The 10373-nt window shown below is 33.9% G+C and overlaps 3 protein-coding genes across 3 annotated transcripts; 2 read left to right on the plus strand and 1 right to left on the minus strand.

Annotated features, from left to right (window-relative positions):
- Positions 321 to 1645, minus strand: LOC104746801. Its single transcript, XM_010468329.1, has 5 exons — positions 1547 to 1645; positions 1120 to 1268; positions 817 to 1033; positions 666 to 728; positions 321 to 581 (listed from the first exon to the last, which is right to left on the minus strand). The coding sequence occupies exons 2-5, from the start codon at positions 1230 to 1232 to the stop codon at positions 435 to 437; spliced, it is 540 nt and encodes a 179-aa protein (XP_010466631.1). The 5' UTR covers positions 1233 to 1268; positions 1547 to 1645; the 3' UTR covers positions 321 to 434.
- On the plus strand, positions 3500 to 4996 carry LOC104746802. The gene is made up of 6 exons (XM_019236727.1): positions 3500 to 3801; positions 3916 to 3929; positions 4019 to 4184; positions 4463 to 4561; positions 4649 to 4747; positions 4826 to 4996. Exons 1-6 carry the CDS (start codon positions 3721 to 3723, stop codon positions 4994 to 4996), a joined length of 630 nt encoding a protein of 209 aa, XP_019092272.1. The 5' UTR covers positions 3500 to 3720.
- LOC104746805 lies at positions 6035 to 7532 on the plus strand. Its single transcript, XM_010468332.1, has 7 exons — positions 6035 to 6206; positions 6370 to 6520; positions 6610 to 6715; positions 6811 to 6860; positions 6986 to 7096; positions 7163 to 7261; positions 7363 to 7532. Exons 1-7 carry the CDS (start codon positions 6139 to 6141, stop codon positions 7438 to 7440), a joined length of 663 nt encoding a protein of 220 aa, XP_010466634.1. The 5' UTR covers positions 6035 to 6138; the 3' UTR covers positions 7441 to 7532.

Here is a 10373-nt window from a genome sequence, read left to right on the forward strand (position 1 = left end):
CGAGACAAAATTATATCCTTGTAAAAGATAAATTTTGTTAATAAGATTGAATAGAAAAGCGTTGGCTTGGCGCGTTCCAAGTGTGAATCAGTGTGTTGTGCTTCTCTATACCCTTACATTAGTGAGAGTGTTCAAAGACATTTCTGTTGTTATTGTTGTATCTGATTTTATTTTCATTGTACTTGAACTATAGTCCATTTTTTGCTGGATACAAGCTAATAATATTTTTACGTTTTACAAGGTGAACAAAATCAAATGCCGGAACCGGGAAACATAAAACTAGACAAACACATTGGATTTAAATTAAAGTCATATTTTCACAGTAACCATAAGCTCAAATTAATAGTCGTCTGATTAAAGAAAAAATAAAAGGAAAGAGACATAATGGGAACTACCGAAATAAAAAAAGAATAGAGTTTGTGAAGTTGACACTTTCAGTTTGCTTTTGCTTTGGCTTTGGAAGTTGAGGCTTTATCATCTTCCTCTGTCTCCTTCTCCTTGTTCTTCTCTGTCTCGTCAAGGTTGTCGATAGTATGCTTCAATCCAATGTAATAGAGCAACGCACCAATCAACGTCAAGTTCTGCAAATCAGTCACAATCTTTGTTAATCACCTAATACCATGTGATCAATCAGTGTGTTGATTTACGTGGTAATAAAGCTTAACCTGAGTGAAGTCATTTAAGTTGGTAGGGAAAGGAACAACAGTTGAGAGCATTTGTGTTACGAGCTGGAATCAACAAAACATGTTGAAAGATTAGAATCTTGATTAAAAAAAAGATGAAAACATTTTTTAAGCTAGAGATTTATGTTTTTACCAAGAAGTAAGCTGGCATGGATTGTCCAAAGATGAACCATAAAGCTGCAGTTGCTTTTGCACTTATGAGTGAGAATTCAAGAAGTCGAACATCGAACGCGACCACTTGCATTCCAGTGTAAAACGTGAGAGCCTTAGAACCGTATTTGGTCATCACGTTCACCGCTGGTCCAACCGTCTTCTCGAGTGGTCCGCCCTCGCCAAAATGATCAGCATACCTAAACAGACTTAAGTATCAAGCCTCTTGTGGATTCGATTATATAAGCAATTAACCGAATCACTGATTTTTGTTCATATTTCTTACTCTTGGATAGCAGAAATGAGAAAGACAAAGGCAAATGCCATTCTCCCAAAGAAGGCAATGGCTGGCATAGACCTTGTTAAGGTTGTGCACATCATACCCTTGACGTTTGACATTCCTCAGATTGTGTATGATCTTGATACTAACGTTTGCTATCATAATAAAAAAAAATGTTGGGAATTGGGATCAGAATCTGAATTCATATTGAAAAGTCGTACGAAACAAGAGAAACCAAAAACATGGAATCATTATAGAGAAAATAAAGGGTTTACGTGAACCTTGAAGATCTAAACAAGCAAAACTGATTTTGTTTTAGCAGTAACTTTTTTAATTTTTAAACTAATTGTGTTCTGACCAAGCAATTGAATCTGCCTCTGTACGAACTAATCAGAAACAAGAAGCACTTGATGATTGTCGCAGAGATACTTACTTGTTCCAAAAGCAAACTATGAGCGATAAAGGAAGTAAATAATATAATTCAAGCTTCGATGATGAATCTGTTGCATAAGAAGTAAATAAATAGAACGAATGTGTTTTGAAATGGATAAAAGAGAAACATTCATTGACGAAGAAGAAAATGATTTAGTCATTTTTTTGTCGTAATAAACAAAGACCATCATCGTTCACGCAGACCGGTTTGTACGTTCCAATAGACTTAAACAAAAGCCTTAAACTTTGTTCATTGTGAAATGATTTAATTATCGTAGAGAAGGAGAGGTTCATGATTTGGGTATTGTAAGTCAACGTTTACAAATATGAAAATTAAGAATAATATTTTCAAAATAATACCCTATTAATATATGATAGAGGTGTGCACTGTCCAGTGCTGCCAGTGCATAATTAACGTTCATAATAATATTAAAACTAACAAAAAACCAAAGAATAGAGCACGATTTAATAAAATAATGACATTATTGGTTTAGTGGTGTTCACATGATAACCATGTTTGATGTTTCCAGCATATATGATCCCTACGTGAAATGGTATCGTTTGGAATAAATAAATAATAATCGGAGTAATTACGGCTAAACATCCTAATTATACCAGGTAACCATCCTTATATACCAAGTAAATTTTGACCAAAAAATAATATACCAAGTAACTATCGTAGGGGGATTTTACGAAATAACGAAAATACAGTAAAACTTCTACAGATAGTGTAAAAAATAAAATTTGAAACTGGCTAAATAAAAGAGATATTTAAAAAAAATGGTACACTAAAAAGGTATTTCTCAAGATTTTTCGAGAAAAGAAAGGCCAAAAACTTCCAAGTATTCACTTCTTCTCAGTTACTTCTGGAAAAAGGAAATACCGACACAGATCGTAATTGTAACGTTAGCTATCCATATTCACGAAAAGGATATCAGAAAAAGGCTATAATTAGTTACTAATCACAGTAATTAAACCACTAAACTAATACGAACATACCCTAAACTGGTTCAAACGCAACGTTTGCTATTGCGGTTGCGGGAGATTGCGGAAACGGGTGGTTGCGGTTTCAAGCGTTATTAAGCATTTTGAATGACTGGTTTAACGTTTTAAAATAGTTATGTTTGCGGGAGTTTACGACTGGTTGACCAGCGGGTGCAATAGCGGTTAAAACATAATAAATGTAATATATAATTATATAAATGTTTAAAATACCAAAAATTTTATTAAACTTGATTTATAATTAAAATTCCTTTAAACAAATATTAAAATAATTATTTAAAAAATAAATAAATTTTATATTGAAATACTTATTACTTTATACATATTGGCTTTTTACCAAAACTCTAATCAAGTAATTTGATAAATGACAAAACATATGTTTTAGTTAGATAAAATATATATATATAAACTATATATAAAAAATATTTCATTATCATTGATTTGTTTCAAGTTTTTTTAAAAAAAAATAAAAAATTCCAAACGCAATTGCCCGCAACCGCAAACGCTTGTGAGAAGCAGTTTTTGGAATTCTGTGGTTTGAAACGGCGATTTGGAGCGATTGGGAGCGGTTTGTATAATTGGTATCTATCGCTAGCAACCGCTACCACCCACAAACGCTGCGTTTGCGGGAGAACCAATCAACACCTAATGTAAGCAGAAAACGCAAGTATTATATACGGCAAGAGAGACTCTCTCATTCTTACTCTCTGTCCATTCTTATTTAACCTTTTGAGCTACAAATTATTTGGTTTTGTTGTAAATTGTTTTGAAAGTGTCCATACTCTTGAAGAGTTATATATAGCCAAAGTGTCAAATCCCAAAGATAAGTGTCAAGAGAGTCATCTTTTTGTATGTGATGAATTGGAATTATACCACACGCCCCAAGTACTAACAAGACATACATATAATAACATGGTATAGAGTATAGACTAATAAATAGTACCAAGGAAAATTAAAAAAAATACCATCGTGCATCCACTCTTTTCTCCGGAAAGAAGACCAGATCAGCAACTTCATCAAACCCAATTTTGGCTTCAAATCTTTCCTCCATATAGCCAAAGAGTAAGACTTCGTTTCTACAAAATATTTGAAAGTTCCATAAGCTTCTTTTCTATTTGGATCATAATTTTCCTCTAGCTTATTATTTTCTAGGGTAAATAGTAAGAATCGGAGATGGATGTTGTGCAAAGAAAAGTGAACAAATTTGGAAGAAAAGTTGCTTCTTTTCCTCATGTCGAAATTATTGGAAGAAAAGTAAGACTCATCATCACCATCATTTACTTGGGATTCAAATAAAAATTAATCAAATTTTATTTCTATAATTCATAGAAACATTGGAAGATGGTTTGTAAAATGAATGAATTTTAGGCATCAAGCACTCTGTTTTAGCTAGGAGGCTCTTGATACTCTTCTTCACTTTTGATGATTAAACTCAAAAAGTGGGATGATATTTTCCTTTGTTTATATTTAGCTACATGGAGCTCAAATCCAATTGGGAAGGAACTGAGGATTACTGGAGACCAAACTTGGGATATTCAGGAGACCAGATTAAGCATCTTATGGCAGTTAGTATCATAGTGAGAACACTTGGAGGATTTATCTTCATCTATGGCAGCTTCTTTGGAGCCTTCCTTTTGGTAATAACTCTCAGTTCTTTATAGTATAGAGATCTTTCTCTCTTTTATCGGCGCAACGGAAGCTCCAAAATTATTCATTAGCTAAGAATTTCCCAGTAAAATAATCTTTAACAAGAACAAGGAATCAAGAGACAAATCCTACATCTAATGTAAATGAATCAAAACAATTATTGAGTATAATATACAAGTATTGTGTAATTATACGTTGTATATATCACTGATTATCTAGCGCTCTCTGTTTCATCCCAAATCTATACGTCTCTTGTGACTGTATATAGCTTATGTACCAAGGCATTGCTACAATGATCCATCATGATTTCTACAATCATCGTATCGACACTGAGGAATTTGGACTGCTATACATCAAACTCAAAAGGGTACGTATATTACAACCTCTGTGTCTTCTTTTAAGGCAACTTTAATTAGTTTCTTTAGAAGCTCATTTTATTTTCTTGCCTTGTTAGATCCTGAATGAAACAGTGTCGTACGAGGCTGCCTACAACTTCTACAAATCAGACTTTGACCAGCAGCAAATCGAGCAAGTCAAATCGAAATTCCGTGAGGTGTGTTATTTAGTCCTATATGCATTAAGTATAGCTAGCGAAAACTGTCTGATGATTGAGTTATTGTGTGTTGTGTAGCTTGCGGATCATGCAATGACAAACCCTGCCTTGTTAGGACATAATGAGTTTGTTCGACGGCTCTTAAGCTTCATCAAGGGATTGGCCGTGGTAGGAGCATTGCTCTTTTTCGTGGATATGAAGCATAAACTCAGCAAAGCCAAGAAACAATCCAAAGTTAAAACTGAATGAAACAAAACCATTTTAAATGTGTTATCATTATGTGAGTTTGAATTTGAATCAAATTTTTTTACAGTGAATCTCACTCTGTCTGATTATTTGAGTCATGTTAGGTACAAGGTTAGAATATGATGGAATGGAGCAAACTGTTGAAATTAACTATTTATATATTAATGGAATACAATAGAATGAAATTCAAAAATGACGCATATATGATATTATTATTAGCATAAACCAATAAGTTAGACGGTGCTGTTAGGAGCAAGGAGCGTTCAACGTTGCCCTTCCCCCATTCACTCTGAGCTTCAAGCTTTAATTTGAGCTATGAAGTCTATTTTTCTGGGAGAAGCTGATTGTCAATGTTTCGAGACGGATTTGGCTGAGTTAGCCGCGATGGTGCAAAATCCCGAAAGAGTGGCCAACGTTTTCCAATCAACTAGATGATTTCAGTTTGCTTATAACTCACTATCTATCTTTCTCTCTGACCAGGATCCCGCGTGTATCAAACCTGAAGGCAAACTGTCTTGTTCGGTCTTCAAGATCTTTACTTTTTTTGTAAACTCGTTTTTTCCGGACTGAGTGATCAGGTGAACAATTATTCGTTGCGAGAAATTTAATTGTTTGTATTTTTATCAGTTGTATTCTTAAAAGTAATTTTTTTTTTTTGGGAAAACATTTTATAAGCTTCTCAAAAGTAACCACTATCGAATAGGAAAGCCTAACAGGAAACATGTACTTTACACTTGACGAGATATATTTATTACAAATCTTAGCGCTTGATATAAAAATTCAACATCTTTACTTTTCTGTTCACGTTCTTGCTTAGTAAACAATAACCAAACAAACTCTATTAAACTTACTTAGACCAGGTTTGATATATATTTGTTGTAGATTAATTCATAAAACGTGAATTTGGATTCATATCATTAGTGCATTGACAATCCAGTCAAACCAATCGCATTTTAATAATAATTTAGAACCCTTAATATAATTGTAAATGGGAACTTCGACCAATTTTCCAAATCACAAGTCATAAAATTTATTCTGGTGTAGGAGATCAAAGGACTTCATCATCTTCCTTCCCAGCAAACTCTCTTCGTCTATCTCATATATTTAAACACGCATATTTAACAATCTTCCTATAACTCAAGAAAATGTTGTATTTTATGCATGCCGGTCGACTTGTCTTGGCATATGTGTTCATCGTGTCGGCTTGGAGAGAGTAAGCACTAATCAAATTATATTAATGCTTTTTTGTTTAAGCTAATGAATTTTTTTTTTTATAAATGTTATCACTTCAAGCTAATGATTTAGATAAGATATATTACTGTTTTTTCTTTAAGCTAATGATTTTTTATTTTATTTTCCATTGGTTCTTTTTAAAGGTTTCATGGACTCTACCTTGATGGTGGATTAGCTGCCGATGAGTTACTAAAACTTAGTTTGTATCAGTACATAGTTCGACTTGGTATACTGATGAGAATATTTGGAGGGATCTTGTTCATCTTCAACACCTACCTCGGAGCTTTGCTCTTGGTATATAAACTCACCGTATTATTTATTTTAATGTTTAAAATTGAATTAATAAAGTACTAATTTAAATCTTTCATATGGTTCGATTTTAGCTTATATACCAAGCTATATTGTGCCCCATTTTGTACGATCTCTTCAGCAGGGAAATTGTACAATTTCAACAATCAGTCCAAAATTTCCTACAAAACTCTCAAAGATGTAAGCAACCCAGATCCGCAAACTGCAACAATTAATAAACGCATTTGAAGTTACTGTCCAGTATCATTTATATAACAATTGAAATATATGATTAGTTTGTGAGCAAGGTGGAGTTCATCGGAAATTATGCGATCAAATAAGTAAGGTAAATAAAATTATACTAATATACTTTTTAACATAATCTTCTTGGTAAATGGGTATATTTGTAAGTTATTTATATATATGCTTATATATAACTGTATATATAACACCAATGAAATATATGATCAGTATGTGAATGAGACGATGTCACCGGATGATAATGGAATGCTGGCCGAGTGCTACTATGACTCAATGGTTGAGGAAGAAGGGCGCCAGAAATTTTGCAATCAAATAAACGAGGTAATCAAATCTAAAGTTAACATATATTATGTCACTACTCTTACGTCCTCTTCTTGGTCGTTTTAGATTGAGAGAATGGTCATATCGAATCCTCTGCTTGCACCGAACGAGATGAGCTCGTTCAGATGGAGCGAATTTAACATACTGTTCATGAAGTTTATTAAGGTAAAACGATAACTTCAACAAAATATTAATTAACATTAAGATAACAACTAATTGAGATCAGATAAGAACAAATCAAAAACTGAAAAACTGTTTTGACTTAGGGCTTTGGAATAGTTGCTGCGTTGGTGTGCATCATCGCAATGAAGAATAGGTTTTCCACAAAACGCAGAACTGATTGAGCCACTATGGACCTATATAAGTTTTTCAGTAATTTTTTTGTTCGAACTTAAAAGATATTTTTTTTAAATATTATTATGATGTTGTATTTTCATTTCTCGGACAAGTTACGTTCCAGGTTCTCAACCTTTTTTTTTACATGTACGTCATCATCATCGTTCTCCTCTGGCTTATTTCTAGGGTAGATAGTAAGAATCCCATTTCTCTCCGTGCAAAGGAAAAAAAAAAAAAAGAGAGGAAGAAATTAATATGGAACAGAAAAATATGACATTTAGAAAATAATTTTTTTTTAATAATTCTACCACATTCTAAAACTAAACTTATTATTTCTACCACATTTGTTAACTCATTTTCAGAAATACTATAAACCTAACAATTAAATACTAAAATAACTCTCATTATTTCCTTCTTTTTATCAAAACAAAAATAAAGTTTATCTTCATTTTGTTTTGGTATCTTGTCTTTTCAACTTTCTCATCTCTTTCTTCTCTCCACATCTCTCTCATGAACACTTCTCTCATTCTTTTTTTTTCTCATCTCTTTCATCTTCCACTAATTATCTTTACATATCTCTCTACATTCAGAAAATCAAAACTCATTATTATTTTTTCTTATCTTTTTCTTCTTCCATTAATTATCTATACATCTCTCTACATCCACAAAATCAAAACACCAAAAACTTTTTTGGTGTCTGATATTTCCAATTTTTCTTTCCAAAAAATCTTTCTCTGTTTCTTTTTTTGCTCTTCGTCGACTCTTTCAAAAGCTCCCCAGTATTTTCTTCTCCATGGAATTCAGTGTTGCCATCGCCAGAGTTATTAATTTAGTAGACTAATTAAACACACCAGATTGTCCACTATTAATCTTGTGATGGACAAGTTATTTTACAAAAATAATTATTTATTTACTCGATAGACCAATTTTATATTTGTCTAAAATCTCCACTTGTCCACTATTAATCATGTCATAACTACATGATTCACAAAAAATCTCGTAAACAAAATACTTGACAAATGGACAAGTACTATAAGTTAATGGACAAGTTTGTACTCCTCAACTTAACTATGAGACATATCTTGTCCACATAACTAATTTTGTCCACAGACTTATGCTACTCCACTCACCAGATCTCTAAAATCTAAACCAAAAATATTTAATTTGAAACTTTACGTAACCTTCAAATAAATTACATTACTTTATAAAATGTTCACTATGGTCCTATTTGTCTGTCTAGTATAAACAATTAATGCTCATCCATGTTGCCAAATAAATAAATATATATATATATATATATTAAATGACATATTTAATTGAAAAAAAAAACATCAAATTGCAGCTCATAATTCTGAGGACATTATCGTCTTCTTATGTATCCCTTGTGGTAGAGGAGAAAAAGAATTTAACATGTGGTAGAATTGAAATGTTTGTTAACAAATGTGATACTTTTGACTAAATTCCCGAGAAAATATCTCAGAAATTGACTAGGAAAAAAAAGGTTATTATTTGTTACACGGATCAAGCAATTTATAGGAAATACCACAAATTAAATAATCTCCATTAAAGTCTCTTAACTAAAATTTCCTAATAAAATAGTAAAGAAAATTTTAAAAGTGAGAGAGAAAAGTGAGAAGAGATTCTTGTTTAAGAACCTTTGGTATCTGCTCCTTCGTGGTTCCAGCCACGAGATGTTCCCTCTGAAACCACTGAACGCCCCAATTGTCTTGGTTTCCGCCGGTCTTACCGCCTCTTAACACTGTCAACCGCAACAACTCTCCGATCCTTAGAATCTTTTCCCCTCACCAAGTGGTTTGCTTGGCTGAGTTTGGACGGGAGCTCTGTTTTGACAATGGAGCCGACGAAGACTTTAACGGTGAAACCCACATCCTTGGCACTCTCTAGCACACCATTGATACCGCTCTGTTCCAGGTTCGATTCTCACTCTTTACCCAACTCCCTGGTTCGTAGGATATCTTGGTCAAATGTGTTGCCCCTGAACTGGAATATGCTTAGATCCGCTAAAGCTGCTTTGAACCCAACCCACTTAGACCCTTGTGTCACCTGGTTGTTTGGTTGTACTCGACTAGAAGTTTCTGAGTGTAGAATCTTTGTCCTCAGAACTGATTGTGATAAAGCTAGTTCAAGCTCAAATTGTTTAGCATCGAGTTTCTCTACTTGGTCAAGTCGGGGTCTCCTCGGTAGTAGAGTCTCGATCTCTTTGGTTTGGCGTGACATCTATTTGTGTCGAGGAAAGTTGTTTAATTTGGTATGGAGGACTGCATTACAGAACTATATCTTTAACCTTGACCCGTCTCTCTGGCGACTTATACTGCTTGCATCCGAAGCTCCTAATTGCTGCATATCACCAATCTCTCAACTTTTTCAGTCCCAGCGTTTAACCAGGCTTAAACTCGGCATTATGATTCCACCTCTGCAGAGTGGGGATTACCGATGTTTAGCCAGTTTGATTTCTACATCACTTCCTTGTTATAAGCTCTCTAAATTGTGTATCATCTACTTATTGAAGCTCCCGCATATTGGCTTAAAGAGTAGTGGCATTATGATCACCATTCCAAGGAGTGGTGGTTACTACAACCTCTTCAAGTTTCTCCCTCTCAGTCTTAAAACCGCAACCACCTTTGCAGTGAGCGGTAGTCAGAGCATTCTTATCCCTGCTCACACATTTGACAAAGCTCTACTTCGTGTAGATTGGCTCATTTCGATGAGACCTTTAGCTTTGCTTGCTTCATCGCCATACAGTCTTCGAATCAAGACCTTGGCCACCTTCCCTTCCAATGATTCACTCTTGGAAGCTGCATTGATATGTTTTGATCTCACAGGCTCCAGCTTGCTTTTCAGCATTTGGTCCATAGCTCTCAAGACCCATATATCTCTTGCTTTTTTCTATCCTTGTACTCTTACTGCCTTTGTGTTTGGC

Source organism: Camelina sativa, chromosome 15 (assembly GCF_000633955.1).
Source record: "Camelina sativa cultivar DH55 chromosome 15, Cs, whole genome shotgun sequence".
In the NCBI taxonomy this organism is placed as follows: Eukaryota; Viridiplantae; Streptophyta; class Magnoliopsida; order Brassicales; family Brassicaceae; genus Camelina; species Camelina sativa.

What these genes read in the sequence shown, in the direction of transcription:
- LOC104746801 (XM_010468329.1), bottom strand. Translation starts at nt 1,232, where the DNA reads ATGTCAAACGTCAAGGGTATGATGTGCACAACCTTAACAAGGTCTATG. An exon ending in CCATGCCAGCTTACTTCTTG is followed by an intron (nt 729 to 816) that starts GTAAAAACATAA and finishes TGTTGATTCCAG; the next exon opens with CTCGTAACACAAATGCTCTC. An exon ending in ACTTAAATGACTTCACTCAG is followed by an intron (nt 582 to 665) that starts GTTAAGCTTTAT and finishes ACTGATTTGCAG; the next exon opens with AACTTGACGTTGATTGGTGC.
- LOC104746802 (XM_019236727.1), top strand. Translation starts at nt 3,721, where the DNA reads ATGGATGTTGTGCAAAGAAAAGTGAACAAATTTGGAAGAAAAGTTGCT. An exon ending in TCTTTGGAGCCTTCCTTTTG is followed by an intron (nt 4,185 to 4,462) that starts GTAATAACTCTC and finishes GACTGTATATAG; the next exon opens with CTTATGTACCAAGGCATTGC. An exon ending in TATACATCAAACTCAAAAGG is followed by an intron (nt 4,562 to 4,648) that starts GTACGTATATTA and finishes TTGCCTTGTTAG; the next exon opens with ATCCTGAATGAAACAGTGTC.
- LOC104746805 (XM_010468332.1), top strand. Translation starts at nt 6,139, where the DNA reads ATGTTGTATTTTATGCATGCCGGTCGACTTGTCTTGGCATATGTGTTC. An exon ending in ACCTCGGAGCTTTGCTCTTG is followed by an intron (nt 6,521 to 6,609) that starts GTATATAAACTC and finishes GTTCGATTTTAG; the next exon opens with CTTATATACCAAGCTATATT. An exon ending in TGTTCATGAAGTTTATTAAG is followed by an intron (nt 7,262 to 7,362) that starts GTAAAACGATAA and finishes GTTTTGACTTAG; the next exon opens with GGCTTTGGAATAGTTGCTGC.